At 41.9% G+C, this 17,727-nt stretch overlaps 2 protein-coding genes across 6 annotated transcripts in view; both read left to right on the top strand.

Annotated features, from left to right (window-relative positions):
- suco (SUN domain containing ossification factor) overlaps positions 1-9,756 on the top strand; it is a 43,823-nt gene extending 34,067 nt beyond the window's left edge. For 3 of the 5 annotated variants that reach the window (XM_080879115.1, XM_080879114.1, XM_080879112.1), the window contains 8 exons: positions 1,757-1,826; positions 1,943-3,334; positions 3,467-3,554; positions 3,698-3,802; positions 4,761-4,915; positions 5,134-5,225; positions 5,998-6,053; positions 6,473-9,756. In XM_080879115.1, coding sequence (XP_080735241.1) covers positions 1,757-1,826; positions 1,943-3,334; positions 3,467-3,554; positions 3,698-3,802; positions 4,761-4,915; positions 5,134-5,225; positions 5,998-6,053; positions 6,473-7,039 — 2,525 coding nt within the window. In that variant the 3' untranslated portion in view covers positions 7,040-9,756. The remainder of the gene's footprint in view (positions 1-1,756; positions 1,827-1,942; positions 3,335-3,466; positions 3,555-3,697; positions 3,803-4,760; positions 4,916-5,133; positions 5,226-5,997; positions 6,054-6,472) is intronic. The other 2 variants (XM_080879113.1, XM_080879116.1) reach the window with 2 other exon arrangements.
- Positions 9,757-11,320: 1,564 nt separating this feature from the next.
- mysm1 (Myb-like, SWIRM and MPN domains 1) lies at positions 11,321-17,044 on the top strand. The gene is made up of 20 exons (XM_080879029.1): positions 11,321-11,440; positions 11,615-11,687; positions 11,763-11,833; positions 12,206-12,280; positions 12,373-12,457; positions 12,600-12,698; positions 12,898-13,420; positions 13,500-13,734; positions 13,815-13,945; positions 14,027-14,130; positions 14,223-14,300; positions 14,389-14,471; positions 14,563-14,617; positions 15,267-15,317; positions 15,411-15,485; positions 15,585-15,773; positions 15,877-16,009; positions 16,171-16,276; positions 16,407-16,464; positions 16,579-17,044. Exons 1-20 carry the CDS (start codon positions 11,385-11,387, stop codon positions 16,873-16,875), a joined length of 2,577 nt encoding a protein of 858 aa, XP_080735155.1. The 5' UTR covers positions 11,321-11,384; the 3' UTR covers positions 16,876-17,044.
- Positions 17,045-17,727: the final 683 nt, after the last annotated feature.

Raw genomic sequence — 17,727 nt, 5'->3', positions numbered from 1 at the left:
ATTTTTAATTTTCTTAAAAAAATAACCTCAAAATAAATCCATTCATACTGATTTTGGGGTTAGCCCAAATGGGCGCTGAAGTAACTTATATTTGCACTGCTCTAAGCATAAGTGTAAGGCAAAGTATAAACACATCCATGCACATGTGTAACATAAGCTAAAATTTGTTTGGCTTCCCATTCAACTGCCAATAAAGAGCTGATAAACTCAAGTTTCCTGTTTTATAGACATCACATTTAGGTGATCTGTTACTGTCTCTTTAAAAGTTAAAGTAAATTACAGATTTAAACTACAGATTGCCAGGAGAACGTTACACATGCTGATTAGGGGCACATTTTTTATGTGTGTAATGTACATGTAAAAATGGTCTAGTACTCGTGTTTCGCAAACAACTTGTGTAACTATACTAAGAGATACTTGGTCCACCTCTGCAGGTCAGATTTAATCAGCAATCTGACATTGATGCCTCAGCCTCTTCACATATTCCCCTTTGTTAGAAAAGACCTTGACTTGAATTCTGTTGCATGTTGCTCCCACACCTTAGCTCGAGGTAATATGACTGGTCTATCTGTATGAAGTGTTATGGAGCAGGGATTTCCGAGTCAGCACTATAAAAGACTTTTACTGAGATTGTTGAGCATGAATCATCCATCCAACAGGTTTTGTTTTGTGAAGGTGCGTGCATGTGTGAAAAGCTAATTGGAAATTCCGGTTAAGAAACGTCCATATTACATAATAGGTTTCACACCTTCCTGAGGTTTAGATGAAAACTTCCTTAATGTGAAAGCAAATTGTAGTTGTGCTTCTTCTATAGACCGTATAGCGTTATCTTATGAAATCCCTTTAAAAACAAATTCAAATGTATTTAACACTTATAAAGCAAACTGTAATGCTGTGTTTTCACTCCTGTACTCTGCTCTTACTGTGTGACTGCCTTTTTCCTCGCGTTCTCCAGCCAGCCTGTCTTTCCACATCTTGTTTAGATTAACTGCTTCAAAAACTGGGTCACTTTATTTCCTTGGCTAAAGTGCAAACATATGCATAGACTGAATGTTCATGTGTATATGTGCTAAGAGAGCCAGATGTTTACTTGGCTCTTAGCAGGAGGTCCCTAGCGGTATTTCAGCAGAACTTTGGCTATCTTTGTTTCAGTTCTTCTTGGCAAGGAGCTCAGCTAAATTAAGACAGTTAGGCCTATGACGCTGAGCTTTCTTCTAGTTCTGTCTACCACACAGAGCGCTATCAAAATGACTCCTTAGACAACTTTTCTCTAGTGTGGTTGACTTAAAGAGGGGAGGAATCTATTAACAGATTTGGCTCTTATGTTTCTTTATGCTTTTAAAAATTCATTGTATTTAGACCTGTTGGTTATGACAACTGATAAAAAAAAAAAATACATTAAAAACCCCACAAATTCATCCTTTCAATTATTAGCACAACTCTATAGTGTCTTTTTACTGCTTGCTCTCTACAGTGGCTGTTTTTATTCCCATTTACACCCACTGAGTGAGGCAGAATTTGGGAGAGACACAATCAGTTCAAACTGGAACAGACTGGTTCACAGCATTTCTCCCTTTGCCTAAACATGGGCATTCCAGCCTGGAGGGACTGTGCACCTACACTGTCCCTCCTACAAGAGGGTGGAAAGAAACGAGCCACTGCCAAGTTAGAGGGTTCTACGCAATCTTAAAAACAGTAGCCAAGTGTTATTGCTGTGCTGTGTTTGTTAATTGTTGTGTGTTTCTCCAACCCCCAGGTAACGCAACAGAGGGGGGTGAAAAGGAGAGCACAGAGTCAGCTAAACCAACTGAGGCCCTACACACAGTGTAAGAGCCATCAGAGATATACCTTTATTCATTTAAATTGAATTCAGTTCCACGTGATGAGCTTTTCAACTCCAAATCCCACAGAAAGCATGTTTTTTGTTTTTTCTTTTCTTCAGACTGCAACCTTCAAAGCCAGAACAACCTACAACAGAAGAGGTCTCTGTCTCTAGTGACTCCTCCACATCTTCCCACTCATCATCTGATCCACATAAGGATGTGGATCAGATTGTCACTCTAGTAGAGGAGGAGGAAGAGGAGGAGGAGATCAGACTGTCAACTGTTACTCTATTGGAGGAGGAGGGAGAGGATGATGAAGAAGGGGAAAAGAGCGAGGAGGAGATGAGGAAGGAGGCAGACAGGAACCAGTGGGAGAGCCAGGCTTACTGTCCTTTCACCTCCTTCTCCTCCCTCTCTCTGTCTTGCATGGTCACTCTGCCTGAGCTGCTCCATCGCTGGTGCTCTGCCAGGCTGGCCAAGGAGAGACTGCGCAGCCTTAAGAAGAGGCAGCTTAGCACTCAAACACAGACTCACCCTACTGTGAGCACACCTGTCCTCACACACACACCTCCACTGATTCCTATTCCTGCCCCCACACCTATCCAAGAACCCCTTCCTCTCACAGAAAAGGCTCCAGAACTCGAGGTGCCTGAGAAGGGGCAAAATGAGTGCAGAGCTCTCAGTGAGGAGTACACCACTGACACGCCTCTCAGCACTGACACACCTGATTCATACACTCCCGAGCTCAACATCCTCCTAGAGCCCAGCAGAACCTCCACCATCCCCCCTCAGAGTTTCTCAGACAGCCACAGCTCCCTAACACAGCCTACCCCAACCCCTAAGGAGAACTTGTTACCTTTAGTTAAAGACGCAACCCTAGATCCTGTCCCCACTCCTCTCCTCCAAGCTGTCTCTATCCCAAAGACGCAGCACGCCAGCAGTGTCACCCCCACGCTTTCTGCCAGCACTCCCCCGTTATCTCAATCTTCTGAGACGGCTTCTCCTGTCGTCACGGTTCCTCCTGTCAAAGATCAGCCTGTTCAGCCTCTTCCCACTGCTTCAAGACCTGAGGATTTTATCTCCCCTCCCACTGAGCTGCCAGCAGCTTTGCCTTCAAATGACATTCACACAGACTCAGTTAAGTCAGGCGTAGACAGCGGGGACTCGCAGAGACAAAATGTTCAGGCCTCCCAGACCCACGGGGAGCAGGCTGATTCACTTCCTCAGACAGGAGAGCCTCATCGGGTGGAAGAGACTGTAGAAGAGGAACTGCTGAATGCTAGTGGTAATGGCAATGCTCAGCGGACGGCTACAGACTTCTATGCAGAGCTGCAGAACGGTGGAGATTATAATGGTGGAGCAGTGAATGGGAACAGCGTGTTAGTTAACGGAGGCGCAGTCCACGGATCCAGCCAGAAAGAGAGTGTGTTCATGAGGCTGAACAACAGGATCAAAGCTCTGGAGATGAACATGAGTCTGTCCAGCAGATACTTGGAGGAACTCAGCCAGAGGTGAACTTTTCAAATCTAAACTGCAACAAAAAGCAAAGTTTCAGTACAGATTTTACTGCCCTAATTTGTTTCTGATATTTGCAATCTGGGAGAGATTATTAGAAGTTATTTATATGTATCTGTGATTTCCAGATATCGTAAACAGATGGAAGAGATGCAGAAAGCGTTCAATAAGACCATCATCAAGCTGCAAAACACCTCCCGTATTGCTGAGGAACAGGTCTCATTGCATTAATCATCTTAAATCACAGTAAAATATGTTTGCAGTTAAGAGTCTTATTTACTCAATCTACTGACACCTGAGCAGCTGTGCTGACTAATATCTTCTTTTTTTTTTTTTCTTTTTTTTTTGTATATTTTCAGGACCAGAAGCAGACAGAGTCCATCCAAGTCCTGCAGAGTCAGTTGGAAAACGTCACTAAACTGATGCTCAATCTCACAGCTACAGTCAGCGAGCTGCAGAGAGAGGTATATTGCTATCGTTGATTGCTGAGTAGACTATCTATTGCTTAGTTTTTAACAGAATTGTCTTTTTGTGTTTGGCTTAAAACCTTGTTGCTTGTGTTCAGAGAAAGATTTATTCTTCCTGTTGAAAATAGATCATGATGCTTCTGGCTCATTAACATAATGTAGTTTAAACACCATCTGTTGTCAGATCTCTTGCTGTTCCAGATATAGTCCAGGTTTGATTTTTATGTTCGGAGTAATGATTTTAGTAGTCGGGACCTTGAAATCCATCTGAAATGGAGTATGCCAGATAGTAGGTACCAGCCAGAGTAACTAGAGGTGAAATTAAGTATAATGGAATATAACATTCGTTTTACCTACAAGTTTGTTTATAAGTAGATAAACAGACAATTTAAGTAGTTTTTTTTTTTTCACATAAGTATAGTGTCTGTGTGAAACCTTAATATTCATGGCCATCATGTATTGTTTTAACTTTTTTTGTTTTGTTGTTTATTTAAAGTCTTTTGCTTCTTCCAAAACACGTGCAGAGTTTGACTTGAGTGGAAAACATTTTTCTGACTTGAATATTTCAACATGTTTGGCTTTGACTTTTCACCAAGGCACATTTTCTGAGCCCACATGATTAAATGCAGTTACATTAAAAAGGATAGAGGATAAAGTTTGTGTATCCTTTTTAGAATAACAATTTGTGGGTAGTTTGTCCTGGTTTTTCCTTCTCTCTCTCTCTCTTTTTTATTTTATTTTTATTTTTTTTTATTATATAAATTCACTGGGCCTTTTGCATACAGTGTTTAGGCCAAACTAAAAGTGCTTTTGGAGTAAGGTCACGGAGGACATGGTACAAAACATCACAACTGGGGAAAAGGACCACTCACGGTATCATAAGTCGACGTAGCTGTTGAATGTTTGATGTGTTGTGCATTGTTTCACTGTTGACTGCTGAAATCGTCCTCTGCAGGTATCTGACCGTCAGAGCTACCTGGTGGTCTCTCTGGTTCTGTGTCTATTTCTGGGGATCCTGCTGTGTCTGCAGTGCTGCCGCAGCTCTGCCCCCGGCCCCAGCACCAACTCTACTGCTCTTCCCAAGAGCAACCACTACCCCAGTCCCAAGAGGTTTGTCACCCGCATGCATGAATAGGATATTTTATTTCTGAAGCTTTGCTATGACATTTGTTAAGTGTTGTTCAGTGTTTTCGTATTAGACTGAATACTGAAGCTGTTGTCTGTCGGTTGCTGTCATTCCCGTCTTGCTACTAACTGTAGAAAGATTGACAATCAAGGAATGAATGTAGCATCTTGTAAATGTCAGTCATTTTTCCCTCCCTTATCAGATGCTTCTCCTCTTACGATGACATGAGCCTGAAGCGCAGGGTGACCTGCCCACTTGTTCGCTCCAAGTCGTTTCACCTGTCCTCTACAGAAGGTAAGAGGTCTTCTTCCTACGTGCCCATTCACTTTTCAAAAATCTCTCCTCCAACACACTTTTGTTTTACCCATGTTTCCTCCTTTTGTTTTTCCAACTGAAACATAAGCAGCATTGAGATCTGACACTACAGTCACGCTGCAAACATCATGTAATCTTGCCTTTGGGCACTTTCAGGCTAACTGCTTTTGATCACTGCGTCTATTGCCACATATCTCTCCCCATCCAAACACTACTTAGCCTTGCTTCATTCTCTCCATCGCTCACTCTTTGTACCTTTGCTGTTGCTTTAAGACATTTTGCCAGGTTTAGTGACTGATATCCCTCTTGTTGCCACTGCCTAAAGCAACACACGCCCACAAGGAAAGGCTGGTGCAAGCAATAAAAGTATCAGCTCTTGAAACCTTAAACTCCCGCTGCTGTTCATTACCCCCTAATGACGTGCATGCGTGTGTGTGTGAGAGAGAGAGTTTGCCCTTGAGGGTGGGAGGCTGTCATTGCCAGCTTGCCACATGCAGGCATAAGGAGTTTAATAATAGAGCACAATGCTTTGCTGGCTCATGGTAGACATTTGCAAGTAGTATTCCTTAATAAAAACAACACCTGCTTTTCTATGATTTCAAATCTTGTTTTAACAACAAGCTATTACTACAATATGGATTTATGCCTTTTCATCTTTAAAACTACTTGCAAGGTCGCTTCATGCTTATTACATGTACGTATTCCTGTATCCCATTCCATCATTAACCTAGCCCCTTTCTCCCCTCCCCAGTAGGTCCAGATGACTTGTACATTGTAGAACCTCTAAGGTTTTCTCCAGAGAAAAAGGTACAGTGTCTGTTGGCTGTGATGGCCGTCGTATACAAGTACTGTGTTTTCTCGTCTCAATGAGTCTTTCTAATACGTCTGTTTTAGAAAAGGGAATTCTTTATTTTGTGGAGTAAATGAGATGAGGTATCAGCTGAGCAGTGGAAAGAATTGGCGAAATACCCATTAGCGCGTGCGTGTGTGTGTGTGTGTGTGTGTCTGTGTCTGTGTGTGTACTGCCAGCTTTATTCGCTTCAAGTTTTTAATATTTTTAGATAAGCAGGTTGAGTAGTATGTTTTTGTTTTCCTCATTTCCATCATTCCCTTTTGAACTTTCCCACCTTCCTCCGACTATTGTTTGTGACTTAACGTTATTAGTTGTTTAGTTTTCTGCTGATCTTTCTTAAGTAATTTCTCCATCTCTTATGTTTACCTTGCAGAAAAAACGCTGCAAGGCAAAGTCTTTGGACAAAGTTGAGACTCTGAAGGCATTCGATCCTTCTGCTCTCCTCACTAACGGGGATCCCAAGTTTAACAGCTTCCACCCGTGTCTCCCTGCGCCACCATCCTCAACACGCCCCCTACCTCTTCCTCCTCCTCCTCCACCTCCTCCTCCCTTGCCTCCTCCCCCTTCAACACCACAGGAGGGCCCATTATTGCCCCGTCGCGCCTCTAAGGAGTTCCCCTCAGAGACTAGCAGCTGCAGCTCGTCCACCCATTCTGAGGAGTCGTACGCCAGCCGGCTCCCCCCTCCTTCTCCCGTCTTCCCCGCTGATGGCGTGTGCAACGGCCACGGCCTTTCTTTCCCCCTCAGCCAGCCGGTTGCTAAGTCCCGTCAGGAGAAGCGCTCAACGAAGCGGCGGAAGTCTCGCCAGACCGAGCTGCAGTTCCCGCACATGCCAGTGGGGAGCGTTGGTTCTCTGCCCAGCCTGCAGCAGCTTATGAAGGGAAACAAGGAGATGAGTGTCGGGACCATCGGGGTGACAGCCGTCACCGGACATGTCTGAATCCTCACGCGTCACCTTTACACGATTATCTGCTCACACCTGTGCACACACTACACGGTAGCAGACATGACAGACAGAAGAGGTCTTACCACAACCCAAAGAACCACATTTCCCATGAGCACCCAGGCGCACCGTGGAACTGAATTGGCTATGGCAGCAGTAGCTCAACATCATTCAGTTCTTATTCACTCCTGTCAAAGACCCGTTTACGGTTATGTGCCTTTATATCTGTTCTAGACCTTCTAACTCTTAAAAACGTGAAATGTAAACAGTTGTTGATGTGCACAAAAAGACACTGTGATAGGAAGTGAAACACCAAGAAGAGTCAAAACTATTGAAGTGTGTTTGAGAGATTTTATTTTATTTTCATTTTTCTACTGGATAAGCACATTTACCCATGAAAGTGGAGCACCAGTGAATTCATTTCCCCACTCTGAGCACAGTGAGGAGAGGTGCTGGTCTCAACTCCGTGTTCCTTGAAAAGTATTAGGCTGCTCTTTGGGATGAAATATGTCATTATAAGAGGACTGTGGAGCATGACAAATGACTTCTCTTATTCTTATTTCCTCCTGTCTTTCATTGCCATCATTTAACCTTTTCCATCCTGCCTTAGTCTCTAAATGACTGCAGGTGTTTGTTTGGGACCAGTGGGTAAAACCGTCTCATTCTCGCCTTCTGTCTCTGTCAGTTTGTTCCAAACCAACCACGAGAGCTGAATGAAGAAAAGTCTACATGAGCGTATTAGCCCTTTTCTTTTCTTTTCTTTTTTTTTTAAGTGTCTCAATTAACTTCATAAAACAAATACAGTAGCAGCAGTCCAGCTCCTGTAGACCCTGCTCAGTTTGGGCTGGGCCCAAAAATGCTGTCACATTAGATTTTGTAACTGTGATAAAACAGCTCAGAGGCAAGAAGCTGTAATATATTGTTTCATTACTTTTATAGTTCTTTCATTTGTAACTGAGCCATGTTTCTCTTAGCATTGCTGGTTCGGCTTGTTTGAGTTGCTGTCAGAGCCAGTATGGGGCAAAGTGTTTCCTGTTAAGGGCACAGTTTACTGTAGGGTAACCTTGGGTAACAGAGCTGAATGTTTACGCACACCCTCTCGTGGACCTTGCAGATGGGTCTGACAGATCAGCTTTATTTATCTATTTATTTATTTAAATGAACAGAGAATTTTCTAACCTAGTCGCTGGTTTGCCAGTCTCCCAGTCTTGCAGCGTCACAGTGGCTCAATGCAAGTTTGTTACATAGAATTACTACTCAGTGGTACTGACACATACAGTCATGGTGGATGGCTCAAACACATTTGCTTTCTTTCGTTTTCTTACCTTATAACGTCGTCTAATTGTACTTGGCTCAGCCTGAAATATCGGACAGTAATCGCATTTTATATCCAACAAAATAACAGTTAAAGGCTACATGTATGTTGGGAACACGCTGCTGCTTCTGTGTGTTTTCAGAGCTGCTGGAAAGTTGGAGATGCTTTTATTAAAGAAAAAAGAGAGAGGCTATAACAATGACTGTAGTACTGTGCTGTCTTCTGTCTGCCTTTTCAGCATCTCTGCTGGATTGGCTAACTGATTTTATGTTACCCTGGCTGTTTTGTTAATGTATATTCAATATAACAATTCAGCAAAAACACTGCAGGAAGCTGCAGATTTATTTTTGTTTGCTTTTAAAGAATAAATTTAACAGAGGTTTTTTTTTTTTTATTCCCCCTTCTATTTATGCAATTTCATAGAGGTTCTGCATGGTTGGCGTTGGACGTCTTGACAGAATTTTCTTCTAATGCTACCATCCCATATGAATGTCATTACCTGTTTTGACCAGCTTCTACTGCTCTTCTTTCCTTACATATCTTTATCCAGAAATGTCACCTCTGACCCCCTGTGCACGACTTCTGTCTGTGACTGTGAAGAAAACTTTAAATATGCCTGCTTTGATTAACCACTCTACCATGTTCCTATTGGCTTCAAATGCTTTTTCATTCTGCTTGCCTGCTTTTCTGTCTAGCTTTTTTGCTTTTTTTTTTTTTTTTTTTTTTTTTTTTTTTTTCTTGTGCATTCTTACTGTGGTCGTACACTCCTTTTAAGTCTTTTTTTTTTTTTTTTTTTTTTTTTTTTTGGATGTCATGTGTTTGCCCCACATCGAATGACAGCGGTCGTTTGTGAGGAAGAAATGAATTGTTGCTGAATAAAAGGGAACGCAGTAAAGATTAATCCAATTCAGAACACTATTAATGTGGTTACTTATATTCCAAGAGCCGAGCAAATCCAGAGGGTGGTTTGTTTGTTTTTTTTTTTTTTTGTTTTTTTTTTTTATTTAAATCCCTGTTTGAATGTGTAATATGTTTGTGTGTAAACCTGTACGCATGCGAGATTTTTTTTTCTTGTCTCGTGTGTGTGTGGGTGGGTCTGTGTTATGAAAAAGACTACTTTAAATCGATTTAAACACATAACACAGCAAACAACAAGAAAGCACTTGGAGAGAAATTCTAAATGCTCAGTGTGCACTTTGTATGACTCCTTATGCCGTTTTGTTTTTCTACCCTTTATGTCAAGTGCTACCTTCTCTCTATCCCTCTCTCTCGCCCTCTCTTTGTCTCTGTGAGTACTCTGAAGAGCTGCACAGTATTTTTGAGCAGGAGTGAGTTACTACAAAAAACTGTAGTGCCATTAGAAACTGTGAATTCTTTCTAAATAAAATGTTTTTGTTTCTTTTTGTCTTTCAGTTGGAGTTGTTTCATGTCAGATTTTAGCAAAATTGCTATTTCACTTCTGTTGTCCCTAGGCAGGAAACATTTATTAAAGAAAAGTAGTGATAGCAGTATACAGATTTGGGTATACACGTACTTCATAGAATCCCATCCTCAGAGTCTCAAAAGTAATTGGAAAGTTGGCTTAAAAAGAAATTAATAGCCATGTGACACCTGTTGTTTTGTTCTTTTATGATGAAATGAGTATCAGGAGCGACCACATCAATGATCTGGTGCTTTCTTAAAAAGAATGAATACGCTGTCCAGCTTAGCAACAGCAAGAAAAACCCTTCACAATATCTAACCAAATCAGTAACACCCTCAGAGAGAATGGCATATCCCCAAAATCTACAGTTAAAAGATGCTTTCATAAATGCAAATACAAAGGTTTTATAAAAAGGTGTAAACCACTGGTTACAGAGCAAAATGTGGCGAAGGTAAGGAACGCCACATGACACAAAGGATACTGCATTATCTGTCAAACATGGTGGGGGCAATGCTGTGTCATGGGTGTGTATAGCTGCCACAGTAAATGGATCATTAGTTTACTGATGTGACTGCTGACAAAAGTAGCACGGGGCTATACTCTCTCCTTACGTTCAGCAAAAAGATGCAAAACCAATCAGAAAGAGCTTTATAGTGCTAATGGATAATAACCCAATACAGTCTCAAGGCAAAGAAATGGCATAGTCCAAGTCAGTGAAGATCCATGAAGAAGTAAAAACTAAAGGTGGTTGTGGTAAAAGTCTAGCAGAGTATCTCAAGGGAAGGGAAACAGAATTCGGTCATATCAAAATGCTGTAGATATCATCAAATGTGGATATGCTGTATCCGAAAGGATTCTCAACCTCTGGAAGACAATGAATGTAAGTTTTAAAAGGAATCCTCATATTTAAAGCTGTTTGTTTCTTCAATGACTTTGAACCCTCCCCGGGCTTTTATGCCTACTCATTCCTATGAGTTTCTAGGGAATCACTATCCATCTTTATTATGTTGGGGGAAGAAATATATCAATAACATATAAAATATTACATATGTAACAGCAGTATATGTTTAAATTTGATGAATTAGAAGTGTAATACAACTGAACATTAAAGTGCGCATCTTATGCTCATCATTATTTATTTACTTATTTATCTTGCGGTGGGCATCACAATGATTTGCGGTCTAAAATGAACCATTTTTACCTCTTCTCACTGCAGGGACAGCTTCCCTTTAAGGCTGACTTGCTGCCGCTATTAAACAGAAGGTTTAAGGGTGGGTAGTTGGGACTGTTGTGCTCATGATATCCTGTAATATGTCTCTGACATCATATAGATCCAAGAGAAAAATAAGAGCAATTAGAGAACTCTGAAGCCTGAACTTAAGGATAGCAACGTTTTTTGTTTTTGTTTTTAATAAGCGTCCAATATAAAAAAGCATAATAAACCCACTTTAAGGTGAATTTAAACCAGAAGGTGGCAGTAAAGCAACTTTAAACATATTAAACGACATCCAGCCACAGGGTGTCGCTGTGAGTCACACTGGCCTCTGTTCTCCTCCAGTGCGCGTTCTCTGTTTTCTCTCTGCTGTTTACGTTTATCGAGTAACATGGAGGACGAGGTGGATGTTGACATCGAAGGAGATGACTTTGATAACAATATTGGGTAATGACGCCTGTTTATTTGGATTAATTGATGGCTGTGCTGTTTGGTGGGCTTCTGTGCTGTGGTCTACGCGAGTTAGCGGTGACCCGGATGTTGGCGCAGGATAACAGCAGCTGGGATTAGCTCTGGAGGCATCTGCTCTGCTGATCACAGCTTCTTTCCTCGCTGTTTTAGGGAGATGGACGGAGGAGGTTTGGTGCAGGAGCAGTTCATGCAGCCTACAGGGAAGAGCAGCGCCTGGATACTGGTATGACTTCGTCAAGCTCCGTTGTTTTTCTGGCTGTGGGTGCTCGTGTTGACTCTCCGTCTCTCCTTTGTACAGCCCTGGGAGCTGGACAGCTCCATCAGCCCGGAGAACAGAGAGGTGATAGAGAGGATGTTGCTAGAGGAACAGTATCCTTTTACTGACCTTAAACGCACTGCATAGTGATGCATTGAGGTTAACTACAGGAATCACAGGACGTAGCTGGGAAAGCTTCGGATTACCTAATAACTGCCCCATGCTGTGGCTAATGTAAACATACGGACAGATGACAAATTAAAAGAAAAAAATGTAACGCTTGACCTTACAGTAAATGGAATTACAGTGGGGGAATATGTTATATTATTTTATGTTCACTTGTCCTGTTAGTGCAGGAGTAACCCAAAACATCTCAACCTAGTTTCAACCAGTAGCTGAAGCTCCTTATATTGTGTTGATTACATAGTTTAAATACTAATTTTGTTGCTGGTTATGAAATCAGTTGTCCTCAACTATAATCGAAGATATTACCTGACAGGTAAGGAGATTCCCGACCACATTTGGCACAGTGATCCTCACAAAAAAAACAAAGTGAAAAAGTGAGTAATTTCTTCCATCAGCCTTGATGATGAGCGCAGTACACTGATTCCTCATTTCCTTGCTATTCATGAACTTGTCTGTGTGTGGACAGGTCTCCGGCCAAGAACATAGCTTCGTCTGCTGGTTCATCCTCTCGATGGTCCCAACAGGAGAAAGAACTGTTTGAGGAAGGCCTGGTATGCTTACACTGCAAGTTAACTTTTGTGTCTGAAATGTAATTTCTGTTTGGGAAGGTCAGCTTTTAATGGATTTAATAATTGTTTTAAGTGAGTCAGATTGTGTGTATTGTCCAAGTTGCCGAGGTGTGTTGTTCTACAGGCTCGGTTTGGTCGAAGGTGGACTAAGATTGCTAAGCTTATGGAAAGCCGTACCGTTCTTCAGGTTAAGAGTTACGCCAGGCAGTATTTTAAACATAAGGTAAGACAGTCCACCTGGATTATACTAACAGCACAAGACAGGTTTCTGTTATGTAAGCTTAGTTGTAGTCATCTGCAGATATAAACCTGCAATTTAGTCGAACTACATACGCTCTATGCAACCAGAAGGAGTCCTTAGCAATGGTATGTTGGAAAATAAAAATCAAGAATAAACAAACTTTTGTGTACACATTTTTCAGGCAAAATCAGATCCTGGTCCTGCGGCTCCCTCTGTAGCTCCCATAATACACCTACAACCTCCTCAGCCCACCTCCAGTCAAGTGTCTACTCTTGCCAACGCTGTCCGCATAGAGAAGCTTTCTGACGATGAGGATGAGGATGTAGACATCACTGACGACTTGAGTGATGACGAAGAAGGCAATAAACCACAGGCAGTCCTCAGCAGTGATTTCTGTGGGCCTGAGGAGAAAACAGATTCTGGGAGTCAAAGCCCCACAGAAGAACATGTAAGTCTGAGTGGGGTAGAGAGCATCCATGAGACGAAGGAGAAACCGAGCCACACCTCTCTTTCTCCGCAAAGTCTTCAACCCTCATCTTTCCCTGGTTGCTCAGAAGATCCTGGAGTAACAGAGCGAGATGAGAAGGTCAACAAGACGGCATCGGTATTTCCACAAAGCTGTCAGACACCGCCTCACGCAGACTCAAAGCAGATGTTCTCAACAGGCATTGCTCAACTGGAAGAAGCTTACAGTGATGGAATGGGTACTTCACACTTACTGTGCTTTGTGTATTTACCTCACTGTCATAGGAAAAATTAATGACACACATTATGATGTCCTAGATTCTTCAGACAAGATTGAGAAGAATCTAAATGATAGACCATACAATGACCAGGAGGAGGAGGAGAATGAAGATGATGAAGAGGAGGAGCTGAAGGCCCCCGAACAAGAAATAGAGATGGACACAGAGACCATCACCGAGGATGAGAAGCAGGCTATCCCAGAGTTCTTTGAGGGGCGACCATCAAAAACCCCTGAAAGATATCTGAAGATTAGAAACTATATCCTGGATCAATGGTAAACTAAGTTTACATGTTCGATAACTTTGTTTACACAACTTTGCACAGAAAGTGGTTATTACTGTTTTTGTCCACTAGGCTGAAGAGCAAGCCCAAGTACCTAAACAAGACATCGGTCCGCCCTGGTCTAAAGAACTGTGGAGATGTCAACTGCATTGGGAGAATACACACCTATCTGGAACTCATTGGAGCAATCAACTTCAACTGCGGTAAGTCTATTTCTCTGAGTCTTCTGATTTATGAATTTTTATCTTCTTTTTGATGTTAAAGCTCTGACTTCCTTTTTGTAGAGCAAGCTGTGTACAATCGTCCAAAGGTGATGGACCGCTCCAAGCATAAGGAAGGCAAAGATGTACTGGAGGCCTATCAGCTCGCCCAGAGGCTGCAGAGCATGGTCGGTACCCATAAAGCAATAGACTCTGAAACTGGAAGCATTTAAATTTTAAGCATGCCAGAACTTGACTTGTAACTTCTGACTGGTTGTAGCGAACCAGGAAGCGGCGTGTGCGGGACATTTGGGGGAACTGGTGTGATGCTAAAGACTTGGAGGGACAGACATATGAGGTATGGACACTGCACAACAACTTTTAATCAAATTACGATTTACATTCTTACTAATATGTTTACTGATTCTGTGTTTTTTCTTTATCAGCATCTAAGTGCAGAAGAATTAGCTCTGCGGAGAGAGGAGATGAAGAAGCAGCCTAAACCTTACAAGATGTCCAGATACCGAGGGTGAGCACAGTGGACTGATGCAAAATGTACCAAATTATAAGCACAAGGAGGTTTATGATGTGGATGTTTATAATCCCACTCTATCCACCAGCTCTTTTGACCCCTTCCAGCTGATTCCCTGCAGATATTTTGAAGAGGATATAAAGGTCAGTGATCATTCTTATCAAGATTTTTCACCGATACACTGACTAACCACACCACTTTAAAAAAAAAAAAAACCCGGAAAAATCATGGATGTGTCTCTAATTGGCGTGGCCTCTATTGATCAGGCTTGTTCTGTTGCATCTTCCAGATACAGAATGGATACTAGACTATTTGTTTCTTGAGAAATTCTTCAGGAGATTTTTCAGTGTAATTAGTCCAGCTGGGGTAGACTAATGAGGGAGAGCCATTTTCATGGGGATGGGGAATGCTTAATCTGCAGTTAATGGGTGGTACATGTCAAAATTACATCCACATGAATACCACCACAGGACTTCTAATGGTGCCTTTGCTCCAATTGAAAGCACACATCCCAGGTTAGGTGGGCAAAGCTAAATTCAGTGTGATGTCAGTGTGTCTGTTGTTGGCCCTGTGAGGGACTGGCAGACTCTCCAGGGTGCTCATTGCCCTATGTCAGCTGTAATATACTTCAGCCCAGCCTATGTTGGATAAGGAGTAGGTGACTGGATTATTAGATATACCTTATATCTAATAAGATTATATTTTCTTCATTTTTTGTTGCATAAACTAAGAGGATCCTTTCTCCAAAGTAGTCATCATTTATTCTAAGCTGTTCTTTACTGATCACCCTAGGAACCATTCCAGGTTATAGTCTGTGCTGAGACTCTTCTCATCATGGATATGGTATGTTATACACACAGTCACAAGCTGATTCGTTTTTTTCATATATGTACAACAGATTTTACCTATACTGACAGATAACTTTTCTGTAATCAGCATGCACATGTGTCAAGGGGGGAAGTCATTGGTCTGCTAGGTGGAACTTTTAATGAAGAAGCAAAAGTATTGAAGGTAGGTCAAGAAGTCTGAACCAATGTGACAAACAGGATAAAACTCTAATCACATTATATTCAGAAAACTATATTTTGTGATTAATAAATCTGTGTTTAGATCTGTGCAGCAGAGCCATGTAACAGTGTGAGCACAGGTCTGCAGTGTGAGATGGATCCAGTGTCTCAGACACAGGCCTGTGATGTGCTGTCATCCCTGGGATTCAGTGTAGTGGGCTGGTACCACTCGCATCCCTCCTTCCACCCTAACCCTTCATTGCGAGACATAAACACGCAGCACCAATTCCAGGTAAAACTGACTGAATGAAATAAGTTTGCACATGAGTTACTTGTGAACTTCTGGTTTTATTTTCACTTCTGGTATTATTATTTATTTATTTTTAATCTTTCAGAGTTATTTTTCACGTGGTGGAGCCCCGTTTATTGGGATGATAGTGAGCCCATATGACCCAGCTAATGCTTCCCCCCACTCCCAGACTACCTGCCTATTGGTAAAAGAGAACCAGGAGCCTTCAGGCCCCCAGAGTAAGTCTAACACACACACACACACACACACGACTCAAACTTCAAAACAGTTAAGATCAAGAGGCTTTGAAATCAAGCTGACAATGTAGGTCAGTGATTTTGTGTACGCAGTAACACACTTTATCCTCTGGCTCAGTCTCTCAGCCTCTGTTCCTCCCCAGAGCTGCCGTACAGATTCGACTTCCTGTCATCACAAGACATCCCGGACTGGGAGCAGACGATGAGGAGGGCTCAGTGGATCATCCACAAATATTCTCAAGCACCAGGGTGAGTGAGACACAAGACTGTATTGTGTAATCTTGAACTGGTGCCCTAAAGCTGATCCTAAATTTTATTGAAATTGTTTTGGGTGGTGTGTCTAAGCATTTTATTTTTCATTTTTGCCATGGCTGGTCAGGAGTGTGCAGATGGACAGACTATTTCGGAGAGACTCCCATCTCACATGTTTGGAGAAGGTCAGTTCGACCATCAGTCCTCCCAGTTTGCAAATTTCAGTGACTCTATGGAGTGACTTTGAGCTGCTTTTACAGTTTTAATGTGTGCCTAACTACACGACCTTCATCATGTAGATGCTGGCATCACTGGCGAGATACTTGGAACCCCTCCCAGATGAGGTGGGAGACTCCTTTCTCACCCAGATCCAGGCCCTTTTCAAATCTGACTTTATTTCCAAGCAGCAGTTGCCTGATTCTGAAGAAGGAGAACCTTTAAATATCTCATCCAAGCTGGTGGACTCGGGCGAACTAACTTTTGATCAGCCGATCAGCCCAGAGGAAGAGAAGGACCAAGAAGAATCTGAGACTACTGGCAGCACCGTGTTGCATTTAGGCTCTGTATTGTCGACCGAACATGACTATTTACTGTGAATAACCATACAGCAGCATACTTAATAGTGAATGACACCTTTTGTGAATACATTGTGGCATTCATTACTGGGTGTGTGTGAGATAGTTTTTGTCAGTGAAGTTATCATGAACGTTTTTTCTCAGTTTAACAGATTTCTTTTTGACATCAAAATAAAAATCTATTTTTATATTTCAGGTCTTTTTATGAATGTTCAGTGCAACACATGAATATATATTTTAATGATTTATGTTTAAAGTTTTGTCATTTACTCCTCACTAAGGTTTACTGTCCAAGGGGACAGTACTATGTTTTTAGAACATGTGGTGGCCAAGACATTCAAAGGGGCTCTTGATAAATCAGATAATCAGACAGGCAGTAGTACGGTTAGGTTAACTGGTGATTCTAAACTAGTTGTATGTGTATGATGGACTGTCCAGGGTGTACACTGGCTCTCATGCTATGGCAGCTGGGATAGGATGTAGCCCCCACCTGTGACTCTAAGTTGGATTAGCAGAAGAAAATGGATGGATAGTTACACTAAAGTGTAAAAATACCCTTAAGTGAAAAACCCGCATTCCAGTTCCCATTTATGTTAAAATTAGGATCAAAATAAACTGAAAATACCAAAAGTGAAAGTGCTCATGATGCCAAAGTAATCCCATGAAGCAATCGAACATTGATTGATCATTGATCAATCAGTGGTTTATTTCACTTTAATGTTGAAGCCGGAGCTAATGTTAAAAATACTTTATATACACAACTGGTTAACATAATCAGCGGTTTTCACACACTTGTGTTCATGTCTGAAGTTTGACAGTTATTGAGATTGGTAGTTATGGCATTAATCTGGCACACGATTTGGGAACCTCTAC

This window comes from Rhamphochromis sp. 'chilingali', assembly GCF_963969265.1.
Source record: "Rhamphochromis sp. 'chilingali' genome assembly, chromosome: 3".
NCBI lineage: Eukaryota > Metazoa > Chordata > Actinopteri > Cichliformes > Cichlidae > Rhamphochromis > Rhamphochromis sp. 'chilingali'.
This window is presented reverse-complemented; position numbering and strand designations above follow the sequence as displayed.

What these genes read in the sequence shown, in the direction of transcription:
- mysm1 (XM_080879029.1), top strand. Translation starts at nt 11,385, where the DNA reads ATGGAGGACGAGGTGGATGTTGACATCGAAGGAGATGACTTTGATAAC. An exon ending in GACTTTGATAACAATATTGG is followed by an intron (nt 11,441 to 11,614) that starts GTAATGACGCCT and finishes TCGCTGTTTTAG; the next exon opens with GGAGATGGACGGAGGAGGTT. An exon ending in AACTATATCCTGGATCAATG is followed by an intron (nt 13,735 to 13,814) that starts GTAAACTAAGTT and finishes TTTGTCCACTAG; the next exon opens with GCTGAAGAGCAAGCCCAAGT.